Genomic DNA, 20,423 nt, shown 5'->3' on the forward strand with positions numbered 1-20,423 from the left:
TCTAATGTCAGTGAACCAATAAAAGTTGACCTCATGGCCCTTCTTGAATGACAGCTTGCCCCTCTTTTAGTTTCATCATATGATAATAAATTAATTAATCAATAAAACTGAAATTAAATGGACGCACAAGGGGGATTTAGCAAAGAATGCATACAAAACTAATAAAACCTCTTTTCACTGATGTGACACGATTAAGTAATGCTTCCATTTACTTTCTGTCTGATAGCTGATGTTATTTACTCAGTTTGAGTCACAGCTTGTTAGACATAAAAATAAATGTCATTACAGCCTTTCTTCCACCTCATATCACCCATACCCATATCACCCCATCCTTTGCATTCTCCTCTGCATTTCCTCCTTCAATACATCCATAAATCTTCTCTGTGAACTTCCTGTTTTCCTCATGATAGCTCAATTTTCAACATCATCTCTGTCCAGTATCCACTATCCCTCCTCTGCACAAGTTTTTGTCTTCAAACCTCTTGATCTCTTGCCTCTAGCTCCAACTCCTGTTTGTTAGTGCCACCATCTCCACCTCATTCATCACAGCAGATCTCATTAACATCTTGTAAACCTTCCCTTTCACTCTTTCTGCTATCCTTTTGTCATAAGTTACACCTCTTGGTAAACACCGCCTTAGTGCAAAGCTATTGACAACAAATCTGACCTTAGGACTCATGTTATTGACCAGGCAGAAAGCAAGATGCTTCTGGATGCTCTCCATGCTGTGGCAGTGTTGCCTCCTGGTGGTGCGGAGGTACTTCTGCAGGGCCCGAGCCATAGAAGGAAATATAGCCAGAGCTGCCTCTCGCACATCCATGATGTCAGACGGTGTTGCACGCTCATCTTCTTTCTTCATGCGGCGGACATGTGTGAAGGCCTCCTCAACAGCAACTACCAGCCTGACAGAGAAATACCACATTGTATTTGGCTATATACAGTTGTTTTTACTGATCATTGAGCAGCACCCTAATGTTAAGACAGATTAAACGAAACTGCAGACGTATATATCTGTTAAAGTAAAGGTATTTAAACGTACTGTGGAGGACTTTCCATGCAGTTTTTTAGTCATCAAGTTTACATAATAACGTGCATAGGCTTTCTCACAAGCCTAGTCCTCTTGACAGTTTTTTTTTAACTACACATGTGCATGCACCAGCCATCCCAGTATGTGCAGCTTCCCAAGTTTGATTTCTACTTCTGTGCAGAATCTATGTGGAACCTACGACAAACCATGTGCAAGTGGCTAGCACTAGATTTATAACAGTCCTGTTGTGCCTCTGTCGCTTCCAAAACAGGAGTTGGCGGTAGGGTTTTTCTCTTCAAGTTGATTTATTTTCTTCCCAAGAAGAAGTAGCCAGAAACACATAGAGGTAAACGGGCCATTAAAGTTTGTAATGGGCTGGCATTAACATGTGCTGTGGTTGCATTTCTAGGGATGTGGATATGTGGCTACAGCGTAAGTTACAGAATAACTGTGGTACAGATTTAATGCAGAATTATTAAGCCACTGTAACAGTGTGACACTTTGCTCCCATGACTCACCTGGCTCTACGTTTACGGACTCTTCTTTCATAGTCGGCTTCCTCGTAGTACAGCTCATTGTGGGCGCTGTCTTTACGTTTGCCGGCAGCTGTAACCATAGCCCGTGACTGATTTCCATTACTTGGCTGAGCCCCTGCTGCATTCCCTGGGGCTGTATCAGAAAGAAAGGACAGTAGTAAATTGGTTAAATCAGCCTGACCTGGGAGGGCAGTCTTTAACGGGCCAGTCCCCCACCAGTGATTAATGGACAGTATCTCAATCTGAATGATTGAGGGAAAACTCATATTGAAGGACAAATTCAGATCTTATTATTAGTGGTGTAAAACAGCTGTAAATCAACCTTCCCAGCCAGTATTATTCCCATTTTATCCTCCACTTAACTGTGAGAAAGGTTTGATAGTTATCTGGGTAGTGTCGCCAGTCTGAATCACAAAACATTCTTAATTTTAGCACTGAGAAAAGAGGCAATTTCCACTGGAAGCATCTACATTTCTACACACACTCTGTGATGCAGAAACCTTTTTATTGGGGGTCTGGATTAAATATTCATTATTTTACACATCAAAGACCATGTGTGAATTTACTGGTTTGTGTGGCAAACCCATAAAACTAATGGGGCTTATATAGCAGTATATTAGAGATCCTGTGGTGTCACTGAGGCGGAGTAAGATCTGGTCCATATTCATGAAGATCACTAAATCTGGGGGTGGTTATAGATGGTAAATGCTGCAGGTCAGACAAGGATATAAATTATTAATCTGATCTGCATGGGCGTATGTTTACGCTTGTGCATGCAGGTGAGAAAGAGAAACTGAATTTAGTGATGAAATATGGATGAAAAATCCTCCCAGTGCGAGTACTGTGGAGCAAATGTAGACACTTTCCAATGAAAATAAGAGTAAACATCCTTATACATCCTGCCCTACATATTTGTACTGTTTGTACAATGAGAAGAGTGACTGACTGGTATAGCGTGAGGGAGATGTGTGGGAGTTGACGACGGAAAAGAAAGGGGAAAGAACGAGCTGGAGACAGTGTGAGCAGGAGGAAGGAGAGATGTGGGAGTATTTGAGAAATGAGCGTTACACTGATGAATTATTTAAGGCTTGGAATTCCACGGCCGCCTAGAGACCCTTCCATTGCACTTTGATAGGAGAGGGGGTGGGGTGGATGAAAAGCACTGTGAGGACACGGTATCCAACATTGCTTCCCTGCTTTATACATCAACAAATCCAGCGCTGCGCAGCCAGTGGGAGATTAATAGGTGTTGAGTGGAAGACCCTTTTAACTCCAGGAAAGAGTGTGATATGTGGCTGTGGCGGAGGCGTGGCCCCGGGCGCAGCTGCAGGGGAGGAGTGGAGCGGAAGGCTCATCAGGGCGACGCTGCGAGGCCGGTAAGAACAGCTGATGTTGTTTATGGACTGATGATGGTCTCCCTCCGCTGTGTTTATAGTGAGACGAGGAGGAGCGGCCAGGGAAGAGATCAGCTGGGCTCGTGAGCTGTCAGACTGTGTGACTGAGTCAGCTGTCAAAACAACAACACGTGAATAAATGTGGAAGTTGGCTGTACCTACCTGTGTGTGCGTGTGTCTGTGCCTGGTGTATTCCACAAGTGGTGCCGAAACCCAGGAAAGTGCCGGTGGGGAAATGTCCGACCCACAGGCCGCGCCACCCGCCCAGCCTCTGCAATTCTTGGCGCAGATGCTGGCGGAGATGGCGACGATGAGCCGGGATCAGGCGGCCGACCAGCGTGCCCACCTGGCCGCGCTGCGGGAGCAGACGGACCGGCAGACGCAAGTTCTGGAGCGGCTGGTCGGGGCCGCTGCCACGCCGAAGCCCTCGCCACTGTCGGTGGCGGTGCCCCGGATGGGGGACGGGGACGACCCACAGGTTTTTTTGGAGACCTTCCGTGCCACGGCGGAGGCTTGCCAATGGCCGCGGGAGGAGTGGGCTCCGCGGCTGCTCCCCCTGCTGTCCGGGAAGGCACAAACAGCGGCCCTGAGTCTGCCTCTGGCGTCGAGGAGCAGCTTCGCGGACGTGAGCCGGGCGGTGGTGGACAGGCTAGGGCTCACCGCCGAAGACCACCGCCGGCGGTTCCGGGCCTGTCGGCTGGCTACAACAGACCGACCATTCGCCTGGGCCCGGCAGCTGCGCGACGCGGCGGTACGCTGGCTGCAACCGGGAACATCGGAGGGGGAGACGAAGCTGGTGGACAAGGTGGTGCTGGAGCAGTTCACGGAGGGATTGCCAGCGGAGACGGCGAGATGGGTCCGGTGCCACCGGCCCGCAAGCTTGGAGGTAGCGGTGACGCTGGCGGAGGACCACCTTGCCGCTGGAGCAGGGGAACCCGGGGACGCCGGACGGAGGCCGAACAAACAGGCCCCGGTGCCGGCCCCGAGGAGCCGTGTGCCGGCACCAGGGCAGGCAGAGCGGCTGCCGGCGCTGAGCCCCACTAACCCTTTCGCGGCGTTGGTGCCGTCCAGGGCAGCCGAGCCAAGTGGAGCCGCCCCCGAGCCACGGAGAGCAGCACAGACGCCGGGGCCGGAGTGTTGGAAGTGCGGGCAGCCGGGGCACCTGAGGAGGGATTGTCCGCTTATGGAAGTGGGGCAGGTGTTTCGTGTTGCTGGCGCCCCAGCACCCTCCCCCGGTCCAGGAGGGACATACAGTATTCCGGTAAGGACTCGAGGGGGTATACGCCAGGCGTTGGTGGACACGGGCTGCACGCAGACCCTCGTACACCAAAGCTTGGTTCGCCCCGGGGCATTGCTGGAGGCAGAATGGGTGGAGGTGAGGTGTGTGCATGGTGACGTTCACAGGTATCCCATAGTGCCGCTGTTATTAAAGTATAAGGGCAAAACGCATAGAGTAACGGCGGCGGTTAGCCCGCGCCTGTCGCACCCCCTGATTCTGGGTACCAATTGGCCGGGGTTTCATCAGCTACTGGGACAGTACGCGGGGGTGCGATCACGACCGGAAGCGGGGTGTAGCGTGTGCGCGGCGTTCAGCGGTGACGCGGGGTCGTCCGACCCTGACTCCGGGGGGGAGGAGCCGGCGGGTCCCTCACGGGACGTCCCGCCGGCCCCGGAAGTGTCCCCCATGGGTGATTTCCCACTGGAGCAGTCTCGTGACGGCACCCTACGCTCAGCCTTTGACCAAGTGATGGCTATTGATGGTCACGTGGTGCGCCCTGAGGCCGCGCAGACCTACCCGCGTTTCGTCTTATTAAACGACCGATTATATCGAGTGAGTCGTGACACTCAGACAGAGGAAACACACACCCAGTTGTTGGTGCCGCAGGGCCGCCGGGAAACGCTTTTCCAGGCGGCCCACTATAACCCCATGGCAGGGCATATGGGCTATGAGAAAACTCTGGAGCGAATAACGGCCCGATTTTATTGGCCGGGCATCCGAGCGGATGTGCGCCGCTGGTGCGCGTCCTGCCCGGACTGCCAACTTGTTAACCAGCCGGCCATACCGAAGGCGCCGCTGCGCCCTCTCCCCCTCATTGAGGTCCCGTTTGAGCGCATCGGCATGGACCTCATCGGGCCGTTTCACCGGAGTGCACGCGGCTACCGCTTTGTGTTAGTCCTGGTGGATTACGCAACGCGGTACCCGGAAGCAGTTCCGCTGCGCACCATCTCTGCAAAGAGTGTGGCGCAGGCACTGTTTCAGGTCATCTCCCGAGTCGGAATCCCGAAAGAGATACTGACTGACCAGGGCACGTCGTTTATGTCTCGTACACTGCGGGAACTGTACGAATTACTGGGCATTAAATCTATTCGGACCAGCGTCTACCACCCTCAGACTGACGGGCTGGTGGAGCGGCTGAATAAGACTTTAAAGTCCATGATTCGGAAGTTCATTAACGAGGGATCACTGGCTAGACCCTCTGTTATTCGCAGTGCGGGAGGTGCCCCAGGCCTCCACGGGATTTTCTCCCTTTGAACTGCTGTTCGGCAGGAGGCCACGTGGGGTGCTCGACCTGATTAAAGAAAGCTGGGAGGACGGTCCGAGCCCCGCCAAAAATGAGATTCAGTACGTGTTGGACCTGAGAGCAAAACTCCACACTTTGGGGAGGTTGTCACGGGAGAATTTGCTCCAGGCTCAGCAGCGTCAGCAACGCCTGTATGACAGAGGGGCTAGGCTCAGGCAATTTTCACCGGGAGATAAAGTGCTTGTGTTACTCCCTACTTCCAGCTCGAAGTTGCTCGCCAAGTGGCAAGGACCCTTTGTGGTCACACGGCGAGTCGGGGACGTGGACTATGAGGTCGCTCGGTCGGACAGGGGAGGAGCCACGCAGATTTATCACCTCAATCTCCTCAAACTGTGGCGAGAGGTTGAAACCGCTTCTCTGGTGAGCTTGGTGAAGGAGAGAGATGAGTTGGGGCCTGAGGTGCCAAATTCTATCATTCCCGCCTCCCTCCCTTGTGATGACCATCTCACACAGGCCCAGAGAGCGGATGTTGTCGCGTTGCAACAGCGTTTTGCGGACGTGTTCTCCCCCCTGCCCGGCCGGACGTCCCTCATCGAGCACCATTTCGTGACGCAGCCTGGCGTGACGGTGCGTTCACGGCCCTACAGGCTCCCGGAGCACAAGCGAAAAATCGTGCAGAGGGAATTGGCGGAAATGCTGAGGATGGGAGTAATAGAAGAGTCGCACAGCGCCTGGTGTAGCCCCATCGTTCTGGTGGCGAAGAAGGATGGGTCTATACGGTTCTGTGTCGACTATCGCAGGGTGAACGAAGTGTCACGCTTTGATGCCTACCCCATGCCTCGGGTCGACGAGCTCCTGGACCGGTTAGGCACGGCCCGCTTTTTCACGACACTGGACTTAACCAAGGGCTATTGGCAGATTCCCTTGTCTGCCGAGGCCAGGGAGAAAACGGCCTTCTCCACTCCGTACGGTTTGTACCAGTTCGTGACACTTCCGTTTGGCCTGTTCGGGGCCCCGGCCACTTTCCAGCGTCTCATGGACCGGGTACTGCGTCCGCACGCAGCGTATGCTGCCGCCTACCTGGATGACGTGATCATCCACAGCGACACCTGGGCGGAGCATGTGCTGCGGGTGGCCGCGGTCCTGGAGTCCCTGAGGGGGGCGGGGCTCTCGGCCAATCCGAAGAAGTGCGCGGTTGGACGGAGGGAGGTGCAGTATCTGGGGTACCACCTGGGGGGCGGGCAGGTGCGTCCACAGGTGGAGAAGACGGCGGCTATCGCATCCTGCCCGCGCCCCAGGACGAAAAAGGAGGTGAGACGGTTCTTGGGGTTGGCGGGTTACTATCGTCGCTTTGTGCCGGGGTTTGCGCAGCTAACCAGCCCCCTGACCGATCTCACTCGAAAGGGTGCCCCGGATCTGGTCCAGTGGACGGGGCCGTGCCAGGCGGCGTTTGTGCAGGTGAAAAAGGCTCTCTGTGGGGAGCCGCTGCTTCACACTCCTAACTTTTCCCTCCCTTTTGTTCTGCAGACTGACGCCTCGGACAGAGGGCTGGGAGCCGTTTTGTCCCAGCAGGTAAGGGGGCCGACCGCCCTGTCCTATACATCAGCCGGAAGCTAGCAGAGCGCGAGCGCCGGTACAGCACCGTGGAGAAGGAGTGCCTGGCCATCCGGTGGGCGGTCGGCTCCCTGCGCTATTACCTCCTGGGACGCTCATTCACCCTCTGTTCGGACCACGCCCCGCTGCAGTGGCTCCACCGCATGAAGGATGCCAACGCCCGGATCACCCGGTGGTATCTGGCGTTGCAGCCCTTTAAGTTCAAGGTGATCCATAGGCCGGGGGCGCAGATGGCAGTGGCCGATTTCCTCTCTCGCTCGCGGGGGGGGGGAGTTGGCTCGGCCGGACGGCTCCCCGGCCTCGAACGGGCGGTGGGGGTGTGTGGCGGAGGCGTGGCCCCGGGCGCAGCTGCAGGGGAGGAGTGGAGCGGAAGGCTCATCAGGGCGGCGCTGCGAGGCCGGTAAGAACAGCTGATGTTGTTTATGGACTGATGATGGTCTCCCTCCGCTGTGTTTATAGTGAGACGAGGAGGAGCGGCCAGGGAAGAGATCAGCTGGGCTCGTGAGCTGTCAGACTGTGTGACTGAGTCAGCTGTCAAAACAACAACACGTGAATAAATGTGGAAGTTGGCTGTACCTACCTGTGTGTGCGTGTGTCTGTGCCTGGTGTATTCCACAGTGGCATTACAGGATGTGTGCAAGAAAGTAATATATCAAGAAAATTGTAGCATTTAGAAGAGTGCTTTTTTCCCCTGCAAATTCAATATATGCATTATGTCAGAGAGGGACGCTTCAGAGTGACGCTTCACGACTGAAGCGTGAAATTAGTGTCTCCCTGTGATGGTGAGGGCTTTTATCTGTATTTACTGTCAAAACGGTATGTTCTCAGTTTGTTTTTCAAAGCTGCTCATTGAAACCAGAGTATCACAGCAAGCAGAACGAGGAGAAGACAGTTAAAACAAGGGAAAGTAACGGTATAAACTAAGGGACATCAGCAGAAATATTACATGCGGTGCACAAATAAATTAAAGGAACACTTTTTATGCGAGTGTAGCATCAAGTCTAGTTGATTAGCAGGGCGGGTTGTTAATCAGTTTGAGCTGCTTTGGTGTTAATGAAATTAATAACAGGTGCACCTGTTGTTAATTTCTTCTCCTCTTTTTAAGAAGGAACAGGATGAACACTGCCAGAGCTGCAAAATGATCTCCAGCAGGGTATGGTGTGAAAATGTCCAAACAATGTGTCTGACCAATCAGAAACAGACTTCAGAAGGGTATCCTGAGGACCCGATGTTTCTACGTGAAAAACCCAATATATTTTTAAGCAATTTTAAAAAACAGCCAGATGTAGCAAATATGACACAAATGAAAATTCATATATGGAAATTAAAATGTAATTATTATTTGATGGTTCAATAAGCTCTCCAACATAAAAAACGTATCTTACAGGCTAGGCAATGGGCCATGACTGCTACCAGTGAAATCCTCGGACCCACTGTCAAACCCTGTGCTGGTGCAGTGGTTGCTGGATTCCTCCTGGAGCACTACAATGTCAAGCCCCATGTGCCAAGAGTATGCGGGCATTTCCTGGACAATGAAGAAATTTATACCGTTGACTGGCCCCCATGCTACCCTGACCTAAAGGACACAATAGAGCACCTCTGTGACATCATATTTCAGTCCATCAAACATCACCAGGTTGCACCTCACTGTCCAAGAGCTCAGTGATGCTATGGTCCAGATCTGGGAGGAAATGCCCAGGACATCATCTCTTTCCTCTCATTAGGAACATGCCCCAGTGTTATCAGGCATGCAGGGGACAAACAAACTACTGAGTTCCATTCTGCAATGTCATTTTGGCAAAAGGACTAGCCTGCAGCATGCTTTTCTTTGAAACTTTTATTCTGGGGTGACATAGAATTCAGCCTTCTGTAGGTTGAGCATTTTCATTTTCATCAAACGATGTGTTATCTTTTATTTCCTAACACATTACCCAGTCCATGTCAGTATAGCTTCCCCCCCCATTGAGATCTGATGTATTTCCAGAGTGTTCCATTAATTTATTTGAGAAGTGTAGTACAGGAAAAAAATAAATAATTGGGACATATGAGGCAACTAACCGTCTACATTGTAGACCTTTAACCCAGCCAGGTGTTTGGCAGCTCGGTGTTTAGAAGCAGAGAGAAGGGCCGGGTTATGGAGTGGAAAATCTCTGTAGTAATACTCCAAAATGGACAGAGCGGCCCTTTGAATGCTGTGTGAGGCAAGAGAGAAAAGAGAAAACTTAAAAACAGTACAAGACAGTATAAAATCCCCCTGAATCTGGTGAACGAACAGCCCACTAAACAGTGATTGAATTACAAGATAATGCCGTCATTTAGAAATTCAATTAAACAATTTGAGAACAAACATTAGCACAGATGTGATCTATTTTATTTAATAAAAATCCTCTTAATGGCCAAACTTTTGCATCTACATTACCAACGATGCACCTCAATCGCCGACAGTTCAGTGGGAGAATCTGTTGTTTTATGCCTCAGTGCAAGCATCTGACAAAAGATGAGCAGGCTACTGAGGTCTGGTGAGCTCACTACTTTATAATCCCTCATCCCTGGCTTCTTATTTTAAAGATTTTATTTTGACTTTATTTGACAGAGAAAGATTTTAATTCTTTCCCCCCATAAAGACATTTAGCGACCTCTCTTGTAAAGTTAAAGACACCTCAATATATGTAAAAAAAGACGTGGTTCGACTGTCAGAACAGGTTTCAGTAGCTCTCAGTTCACTCAGTTCAGCAAAGAGAAAAAAAGGCTTACTGCTAGTAGGCATCCAAGTGGGGGGTAAAGAGTTAAGAGGGACTCAGCCCTTATACAAGCTGCAGCACTGTACCACGTGAGCTGCTGAGAATTGAGTCATCGACAATTCAATTTTCACATTTGTCCTCTTCAACCAATGAAGACTCAACTGACCTGACATGAAGCCATTTACAGTGTCACCATGTAAGCCACCACAACCAAGTAAGCCATATAAACTACTGGAAACAGTTAATGTAGTATGAATCCTTTTCTTTCTCCTCCGCAGGTCCTAACCTCTTGTTTACCATTCCACAAATTAGGAATTGGAAGAACGCCCATTATTAACCCATTAAACTGTTAGCCTCATTACACAAGCATAAATAGTAATGTCTCCTAGTCTTGTCATAGTAATAAACTTGTCCAAAGAAGAAACAAAGACAGTCATATGACGAGTCGCTTTTTCTCATCTCTCCTTTCCGAACTCCTAGAATAGCACACTAGCCGAGGTCACCGTAGAGTAACTCAATTACTGCCTGTGCCTGTCTTCCCTGTGGCCATAAGCTTCCAATTACACAAATACATCAACAAGGAGAGTGTGGCTGAGCACCGTTGTGTACTTACTGTGCACAGTACAGAAAGGTTATATCCGCATGCGAAAGTGTGAAACTTATCTATGTCGGTCAGCCTTGTGTTTGCTTTAGGAAAGACACACAAAGCTAATATGGTGCAACTGCAGCGTGCTCACCTGAGCTGTCCTATGTTGTAGTGACGAGTCTCTCCATCTGTGGAGCGGATGACACACACGCTGTAGCAGGGCTGGAGTTGGCGGAGTTCCAGAAGTACGACTGCCAGGTAGTGAACAAACAGCTGGGAGTCCACGAGGGACACAGCAAACTGGACGATGCCGTGGTAATCCTCATCCTGCTTGGACCACACCATGGGCTTAATGAAACTTTCATTCTCATTAGATAAAAGCTTAAAAAACAAAACAAATTACAGCTTTATTTAAGACTAAATGAATTAGATTGAACTAATACTCGGCTACATGCAAACAACATACCATAAAAAACAAAAACAATATGTCCCAAAAACCGAATCAATCAACCTTTATCTAAGAGCCATTTAACACCATTAAAGCAATAAAGGAAATAAACTCGGAAAAAAATTGTGTATTTTCATGTTAACTATTTGTTAAATGATCTAAAAAGATTGACTGATGAAAAAAAAGTTCACTGCTTAATGTGCAAAATTAAGAAAATACATAAATAAATACATAAATAAATGAAATACATCTCAAACCCACCTGAGCATCAAGGATCCGGACCCCATAGAAGAGCCAATAAGACATAGTGAGCAGGAGTGTGAGTGTGATGAGGAAGGCACGATACACACACACTCTTGGCAGGCAGGCCCGGTTGGGTCGCAGAAACAAGGCCCAAACAGCTACCAGGAGGATGAGGAGCTTGAAGGAAATGGAGAGGAAGAGCCCCTCGCAGGCTGCACCACAGACCTGCAGTCTGTCGGGCCACATTACTGCTGGTAGAAGCAGGAACACCAAGGGCGTGGCGAGCACCAGCAGCCCCACGCATGAGCCCACAGCCAAGGGAAGGTAACGGCGAAAGCCTTGGGTCCGGTCTTGTATTCCTTTCCCCAGGCCTACCACCTCCTCCTGGGAAACACTGAGCTCTGACGTTCCTGTGACAGCGGTGGTGGTTTCTCCCCAGTTATCATCCTGAAAGGATGTAAAGGAATACATGAAGGAAATCTGGGTTTCATGCCACAGATGTACATTTGGGTCTGCTGTATTGTGTATGCTGTCAATTAAAGTATTTACCTATTTCAGGTCATTTATTAAAAGACTGCAAAAGTCTTGGGAAGTTTGCCTCTATACACCAAAACTGGAATTTTAATTAAAGATATGATAAATTTCAGGCCTTCTTTTTTAATTTAAGGGGTTTAACAAAAAGAGTTACAGCCATTTTCACTCATAGTCCACCACTGTCAGAGGTTCAAAAGTAAAAATTATGTATATATGCATAACAATGGCTAAAACTACTAAACAATACTTTTGTTAAACCCCTAAATTTACAACTAAAAGTCTGCACTTTGAACACATCTTGATGATTTGACTTAAAATCCAGTGTGGTGGTGGTGGTACAGAAGCAAAACTCCCCAAAAATATGTCCAAGCTGTATGAATTGATTTGTTTGTGGTGCTAGGTAGATACACTGGGTTCATCAGCTTCATAAACAACATCCCAGCAAACACTAGTAAAACAGCAACATTGTGAAACTGTCAGACTGTCAGTCCCTCTTTTACTGACCTAAGAAATATTTATAATATTGTAAGCGCACGCGTCTTTGTTTGTTATTACACCAACTTTTGATTGACAGTTAGCTGAGACATCAGGTACACAGACTAGTACAACTAATGTTCTTGTTTGTTTTGTCAGTGATAAAAGGATGCATCACTCTCATGTCCACAACTAATGTACACAAAGGACATCAAGCAGACACTGCCACCACATTCACTCTTTTTTTTCAACCATAATAATGGGGTGTCTTCAATATTTGTTCAAACAACAAAATATTGCATATCATCCAACATCAAAATGTTTGATGGATCCTTCCATTGATAGAGCAGAAATGAGCTGAAAGACACTAAAAATGCTGTGGAGGGCCAAAGGGGGAAAACAGATTTGGGTATATGTGGGTTTACTATTTCATAAGATTCACACAATCATTTGGTTCACTGTTTATCCACTGAGTAGATCTTTAAAATGGATTTTGTTTAATGCTTTGGACACCAAACAAATGTATGAGACTAATATGTCAAAACCTGGGCCCATAAAATAACATAAGTTGACAAAGCAGAGTCAAATGATGAATGTGAATCAGACAGACAGTGCTTCCATTTTCTCACTGACTCCTTTCTTGGCCCACAAAGGCCCCACAGAGTCTATGCACCATGAATGCAGCACATCCTTAATTTTTTTTCTTTTTGAGCAAGTCAATATAATGGCAAGCCTTTTAAATTCTGTTTGAAGTAATAAAGGATGACAGGATGTGCATGCAAGCAAAAGCGCACACACACAGCATAAGCCAAAGCTTTCCATGCCCATCATCACAAATTAGTCTGTTTTTTTCTTCTTCTTAACTACCGTGGTCATTTTGAGCATAAATATTTCCGACAAAGAGACACAAAGAGAATAAATTAGTGACAAGTCTACTCTAAAGAGACATTTATTTTTGTTTGCCTGCCATTAATTCATGTAATTAGCCATTCATTGTGCTCCAGAGTGTCACTGCATTGTACCTCCCGACAACCAATCAAAGGAGCAGCAGCTGCAGCGAGAGGGATGACGGCTGGAAAATTGACAGGCTGAACAGATAAGCCACCCTGGCTTCACACACGTGTGCGCACACATCCACCTAAGCACCATCAAACAGTGCTTAGATCCACACTGAAGCCACATGAGCCTCATGGAGCTGCTGTTAGCAGCACAGCTCGTTGTCATATACTCTTCACCTGTCTAGAGCTTGTGATTCCAACTATATGCAAGATCCTTTCCAGTCTATTAAAGTTAAAAGAAGCCTAAGTGAACCCCGCTGGAAATCTGACTTACTTTGCATATTTTACAAATTGTAATATAAATATGAATTTTGCTTCTCCAGCACAGCTCACAGCCAATTAGCTTAGCCTTGCTGGAGGAGGAGGAGGAGGTGGAGGAGGATGCCAACGGGAGCCAGAAGATGAATGAGCATGATCAGAGAAGAGGGGGGCAATGCCGCAGAGGGATGGCAGCAGGTTATGAGCAGAGAGAGGAGAGGTTGGGCTGGCGTCCTGAGTGTGTGTTTGCCAGACTAATGTGAGAAACAAGAGGTCAGCTGTGCACCGTAGGTGTAACATCAGCTTCATTTAGTGCCAGATCTCATTTGTATTCAGCCCACACGTCTTCTTTTTTCCCCCTTAGTTTCTTTCTCAAGCCAACCCCCCACTCACCAACCTGCATCTGTGAACAATCAATGTCATTCCGCGTTCCACTGTGACAAATGAACAATTAGGAACACAGAAACAACATCTTCCTGTTTGAACACAGATGCTGAGTAGTCACTTAGCTAGTGTCCAATTTTCTCTCATTGTTGTTCTCTAATCTCACTAATCTGGTGTTTTTCTTATAAACCCAAGAATGTTAGTCTTTCAGTCATAATTCTGAAAGTTTCAAAATAAACCTCTTCTGGCACACTTGAGAAATGCTTGGTTGTACAAAAGATGACAATTTTAATGGAATCAAGGGTGGCTAATCACGGGCTTATGGGATTAAGACTTAGCTCAGAATTTGTCATTTTTCATACTTGTGCTGTATGCATGTTTTGTGTTCTGGTGAACAGCCTCTACCTTTAATATTTACAATCAAAAGCAATATATAGAGTAACTTGTGTTAACATTTTGAAAGGAAAAGAACAAATGAGGAAAAGTAAGCATAAAAGAGGTTTGTGCAGTACTTTTTCAACACTGGGTGCTTGACTGATCTTCTCATGCAGCTCTCTGCAAAAACAAGAAAAGAAAAGCTTATTTCCCAAAATACCAAACAATTTCTTTGAACCCTTTGTGATCACAGAGAACAGGAGGAAACAGATCACAAACAGAGACCAGACTGTCTGGGCACCTCCTCTTCACCAGATGTTGGCTAAGAGGCACAGCTTTGTTTTTATTTGTAGAGATTTACTCTGTTTTATTTTCCACTTATTTAGACATTGAAGTGCAGTTGCGGGTAAGAGATTAAAATGTGTTGGCCAAGTGTGTCTTAGTGCACTAACCACTTAAGCATATACATTTTATATTCTATATGCGAAATGCATGACTGAAACATTTCATTCGTCCTAAGGATCCTACTGCAAATGCTTTAAGGCTAATGTGTCATTTAGAGGGAGAAAACGGAGCATTATTGAGTGAGCTAATATACTGCTAATACCTATCATTAAGTCTCAGTGGATTCATGCAGAAGATTAATGCTAACTAATCAGATCAGAAAGAGAAAGAAACCAGGAGAGACTGACACAAGGAAGGTTATAAAAGCAAGAGTGGAAGGGCATGACTGCCGCCTGCTCCCTTGGCAGTGTTTTAGTCTTTTTATCTGGCAGAGGGTGAATATGGATTATGCCACACAACACAGAAAACAGTCTGCCAGCTACAAAGCCTAATCGCTGAGCAGCACTAGCTTGGGTGAAGGTTAAAATAGGCTTTGTGAGACACACACAAAAAAGCTTCAAACGCCTGCCAGGTTTCCTTAAATTTACTGCATTCCTTTTAGGAGAAGGAGCTTTTGTGTTTTTACCTCACATTACATGCATTGCTGGTGTAGTAGCTGTGAGTAGGTGAGTATTTTAGAAAAAGGGCAAACAAACAAGTTTATAAAGCAAGACTACCATACGCTATGGTGTTGCTACAGCTAACACTGTGAGGAAATTGAAACTGCTCCCTCTTGGCACAGAGTCACAGTGTCTAACAAAGCAGCATGGCCAGTCTCAGTAACAGATTCTCAGTGACTCACTCTTACACACACACACACACACACACACACACACACACACACACACACACACAAACTGTGCTCCAAGACCGTATCCTTATGTCACAGGCATGCGTGTAAACATGGAGGATTATTCATATCAGCTTTCCTCCAAGTGGCGTTTGGCCGGATGCTAATGCTAATCCCAGTCTGTGAGAATGTTTCCTCTGCACTGGAGACTAGTTAGTGTTAATATGCGGCTCCACCATCTGACAAAGCTGCTCTAAAAAGCATGGGTTGGAGTGCACCGTGGTTGACGGTGTTTGCGGTAATGCTGGTGCTGCCACTGGTGTATGGTGTGCGGACACAACCGTCTGCAGGGGTACTGCAGTACAATAGCAGATTACCTTACACTGCTAACAATGGATGCAGGCTAGGAGCTGACAATCACATGCCAGTGTGGAATGTGCCTTTCCAGCCAAAAGGGGATGCTGAGCAGAGATAGCAAAATAGGTCAGACTTCTCCAACATGGTCAGAAAGTCAGGTTGAACGCACGTTTATTTTCCAGTCACATTAAATGTTGCTAATATTAGGAAAGTATATTTTGTCAAGGTAGCTTTCACTACTGATACAATGCTTTTCTGCAGCTATTTTAAGCATGCAAGTTGCACAATAAGCCAATGAAAAATGCACTCATTTTGGGTTACTATGTATTTCAAGTGGGTCAAAGACACTGTAAAGGCAGCCCCAGGCTAGCAATATCTTTAACTCGTCTTCAGGGAAGAAGGTGCTTTCTTTATCTCTCTCATTTTCTTCGTTTCTGCTTCTACTTTAAGCTCTATTTATCTTTCAGTACAGTTTGTGCGATTCTCTGCATTTAAAGGAACCCTAATATTTTGGAAAATAATTTTATTCAGGTGGCAGTTAGCTTAGCATAAAGACATATTTATATATATTTACATTTTTCTCCTATGTGAAGCTTCTAGAAAAGCTTAAATGTAAAACAAGGAGTTGCAATCTCACAGTGATGATAAGACCACAGGAGGTCACACTCCAGGCTATCACTTGGCTAATAAAAGCACTCTTGTTTTCTGCTAAGCCAAGCCAACCAATTGCTATCTACATGCAGACAGGAGGCAGGTATCAGTCTCCTCATTTATGTCTTGTTCATATTGTGCTTGTTTGGTGAAAGCTGTTGATATATTTCAGAAACCAGTTGGATATAATGCTGTTTATGCTGTTTAGGGATATTCCTAATTATCCCAATCAGTACCACATAACATTGCTGTTTACAGATATGTAGAAGCTGTAACTGAGATCTCTCACTCACTTTAACATAAAACACACAAATCTATAATCCATGCACATCTATATGGAAGCTTTTTTCTGCCACTTAAAAAAATGCCAGGATGGGGAAACCTAAAATTTTGTGATATTAATTGTAAATAACACAATGTAGGGATTAAACTAATATATTCTTTTAAAAGCAGCATTAGCCACATCTGGTTATAGCTTTGGGGCAATATTTCACATATCCATATTGCTAATATACAGTCTGAAACGCAGTTCCAGAAGATGTTTTAATAGTCATTTTTTTGAAATCCTGCTGCTCAGAGACAGGAGGACGCATAAGGTTTAGATGCCTGAGGCGTATTACGCTCACCAGGCACTGTCAGCATGGAAAAAAATCGCATTAACTCATCGTTTGAATACTCCTGTTGTAGCAGCAGAGGGACCGCAATGCATGATGGTCTCAGTGCATGGATCTAGTGTACATTGTGATGATTTTAAAGCACTCTGTGTGGTGGAGGACAGTTCAGAATTAGAACAGCACTACAAAATGGCTAGTAGATGTTCCCAAAATAGCCAATAATTTCTGCAAGAAAGAAATAACTCCTAAATATCCACACAGTATTATACTCTAATGAATCTTTAATCCTTGAAGCCTTAGTTAAATATCTGCCCTGCATTTTAAGCCTCATATCGCATCATTTTGTGTCTACACAAACCTATTTTGCTTGTAGCAGCAAAATCAGCTTTTTGATGCTATACTATGCCTTGATTTCAAAGCCATTAGGCATTACAGTCAGTATGTAGGCACACACACACACTCGCACACACAGACACAGTAACGAAACACTGTCTGTACAAATCCAGCCAGGCCTATAAGAGAGATGCTAATCCTCTGACCTATCTGATCCCTTGTCGCCATTGTTAGCCTATCATGTGTCGGTCAGCCAGCTGTGCGAGGGCGAGTTTATAAGGTCGGGACGCAAAGTTCATGCATGGATTAATGGGTCTTGCTTTTTCTGAAGGAAACTGATACTAGCTGCAGTTTTAGTGTGCTTTCCTACAAAACAATGTGCATCTTTCACAGTTTCACTGTTGCTGTCAGTTTTCAGTTTAGAGTTACTCCAATACCTGCGCCTCATCTCCTTGTTCTGCTGCAGGTGTGGGCTCTCCAGGCAGCGGTTCTCCGTTATGAACTGGGGAGTCTTGGGAAGGGGTGTCGGGGGGATTGATGACCACAGATCTCTCCGAGCGGCTGCTGTCTTTACTGCTGCTGGCTTTGTGTCGCTCACGGCTTCGATCTCTGGAAAGTGAGAACAAGCACACATGGTGACCACTGGGATAATACAACAGGAAAAATGTACCGATATATAAGACTGAAACTGGAGCCTAACATATCGTTATTCAATGATTATTCTTTACTAATTAAAATGGAAATGAATACTAATTAAAATTAAAATAATGATCACTATACATGTCTATATAATTTCTTTAACAGAAATGTAAATTAAACAACCATTTCGGGTCCCTATTTTCCATTCATTAAAATGATTCAGCTTGGGATAAGTACCATATCATCAATATACACACAAAATAAGAGCTGAGACAATAAGCTCATTAATTTATATCAATAAAAATAATGAGCCAAAATGTTTTATAGTTTATTCTTGATGATTATTTGTTTAAGGTGAGTCCAAGAAGACAAAAATTCTAGTTTCTAAAATGTGAAAATGTGCTTCTTACTTAATAATTGTTCTTAATATTTGTGAGGTTTGGACTCCTTATTGGACAATCTTTGGCTTCTGGACCTTGTGAGCAGCGTTTTTTATCAGCTCCTGACATTTTATAAAATAACTTGTTAATTCTTTATTAATCAAAAATCAAGAAAATAATTTGACGGTTTCTCATTAATGAAAGCTCGTAAACAGTGAAGTGCATTAATACTCCAGCAGACAATTATAGGCATCAGGAATGAGGGGGGAGATAAACAAATGATTCTCTCGTTTGCAGAGCACACAGACTCAATCACTGAAATAGGTTAGAACCGCTCAGCTGTGACGACCCTAATCCACAAGCTCTGTCTGTCTCAATCTCTCGCTTGTTCTCTCTCTGCAGTTTCTCGCCTCATTATTTCACAACCAACATGTGGCCCACTCAAACGGAAGACAAACAAAGCTACAAAATGTTCACTGAAGGCATTCCAGTAGCCAGGGAGTGGGATACAGCATGTGAGCTGGAAGAAACAAATTCCTGTCATGGGAGTGCCGGTTAGACAGATACAGCAGAGAAGTAGACAGTCAGATGGAAAGGCTGACGACAGACAGGAAACATACCCATGCCGGTTTGATCTCCCGGAGCGACTGGAGTGATAGGAGTAGCCAGAGTGGGTCGACTCCGTGTCCATACCGACGCAGTTCAGAGACGGTGATTGGACAGGGGGATGAGGAGAGACTTGCCGTGTGGCAGAGAGGGTAACTTGGCAGCAGCGCTCAGGAGGACAAATGGGTTGCTATAGAGACAGGCTTCAAAAATCCACGACGAATGACAACTATCTTTGATTGCGGCTTCAGTGACCACATTGACCTGAGGGACAGATAAATAGCACAGTATGAAGGATGCACCAAGACATCAAACAAACAGAGCATTAGATATGTGCAAGAAAAGCTTCTGCATCTCTGATTCTCATCATTCGACACATTTACAAAGCAGACAGATTAATATATTAGCCATTGTGCTCTGCTGTGTTGTGGGTATATACTTCAGATTATCTATGATTAATGTATTAACCTGGGATATTTATTCCAATCTAACTTGATATTCAGCACACACACTACATGTGTTACAACATCCCCTTAACAGCAGCGGTCCCGGTTCAATTTTTACAGCATGCCACGCCCTACTATCTCCCCCAATATTTTCCTATCTCTCTAATGTGTCTCAAAGACAAGCAAACATGCAAAAAAACAAAAACCAAAACCCCAAACCAAAAACCTTTCCTCTGCAGTCGTTATAAGTTTGTCCTGAACTTGGAAAAAGTGCATTCTGTACCCTCTGCTTGGAATTATTTACAAGACGCACTTTATTTGGAAACTCTGACTTAAATCCAGCCATTCAAATGCCACATATAAAACATGTTTCATGAAGAAGCTTTTACACAGTCTTTCTGTCTTTTTACAAGTCTTATTTTATTTCTGTTTGGATGCGTGTTTTTATAGCTTGTGCCTAAATACTGCCTTTTTGGCTTGGTCTCGCTTGTAAACCACCCCCCAAAAAACATAATTATGCATCTCAGGAGAAACAAAAACATTAAGGTTGTATAAAAAAATATGGAATGGCACAGACATACATTAAGAGGTGCAGGTAACAAAACAGAAAATAATTAATGTCCCATGTTAATGTTAAAAATGCCCACTTGTATGAGCTCTTAACACTCATTAGGATTAGGTTTTCTTTCAGTTACATTCTTAAAAAAAAAAACCCTTCAGTAATAGAAGAGGCTAAAACCCCCCAAAACCCAAGTATTTTAAAATAAAACATTCCCTTTGTCAACGTACAGTTTAGACGTACAATATAGAGAAAACCTGCATATTCACATAAAAAGAGCACATTCAGGTAGATCATTTAGTTCTAATCTGTACTATAATTGATCTCATAATAACTGCATTTTATTTGATAGCCAGTGATTTGGAAAAGAGAACTCTCTCCATCCTGTCATTATTAACAGGAGCTGAATCTGCCAGACTCACTTCCTGTGAAACAAATGTGTGATGTATGCATGACGATCTCTCACCAAG

The 20,423-nt window shown here is 45.8% G+C and overlaps 2 protein-coding genes across 4 annotated transcripts in view; one reads left to right on the forward strand and one right to left on the reverse strand.

The window, feature by feature from the left end:
- Positions 1-20,423, reverse strand: part of LOC146651039 (vang-like protein 1) — a 29,847-nt gene that overhangs the window by 4,959 nt on the left and 4,465 nt on the right. The window contains exons 2-8 of the mRNA XM_085383768.1: positions 18,963-19,212; positions 17,761-17,932; positions 11,130-11,558; positions 10,572-10,747; positions 9,152-9,285; positions 1,546-1,696; positions 668-902 (exon numbers count right to left, since the gene is read on the reverse strand). Of these exons, the coding sequence (XP_085239894.1) occupies positions 668-902; positions 1,546-1,696; positions 9,152-9,285; positions 10,572-10,747; positions 11,130-11,558; positions 17,761-17,932; positions 18,963-19,033 (1,368 nt within the window). The 5' untranslated portion in view covers positions 19,034-19,212. The remainder of the gene's footprint in view (positions 1-667; positions 903-1,545; positions 1,697-9,151; positions 9,286-10,571; positions 10,748-11,129; positions 11,559-17,760; positions 17,933-18,962; positions 19,213-20,423) is intronic.
- On the forward strand, positions 3,101-10,710 carry LOC146651040 (uncharacterized). 3 transcript variants are annotated; one of them, XM_085383773.1, is made up of 2 exons: positions 3,101-4,218; positions 10,593-10,710. In XM_085383773.1, the coding sequence occupies exons 1-2, from the start codon at positions 3,193-3,195 to the stop codon at positions 10,593-10,595; spliced, it is 1,029 nt and encodes a 342-aa protein (XP_085239899.1). In that variant the 5' UTR covers positions 3,101-3,192; the 3' UTR covers positions 10,596-10,710. The 3 variants fall into 3 exon arrangements, with proteins under 3 accessions (XP_085239899.1, XP_085239898.1, XP_085239897.1); XM_085383772.1 differs by lacking the exon at positions 10,593-10,710 and adding an exon at positions 7,553-9,141; XM_085383771.1 differs by lacking the exon at positions 10,593-10,710 and adding an exon at positions 7,007-7,544.

The sequence above is a fragment of the Rhamphochromis longiceps genome, linkage group LG16 (assembly GCF_057381845.1).
Source record: "Rhamphochromis longiceps isolate RC_006_pf linkage group LG16, R_longiceps_female_GT1.1, whole genome shotgun sequence".
In the NCBI taxonomy this organism is placed as follows: domain Eukaryota; kingdom Metazoa; phylum Chordata; class Actinopteri; order Cichliformes; family Cichlidae; genus Rhamphochromis; species Rhamphochromis longiceps.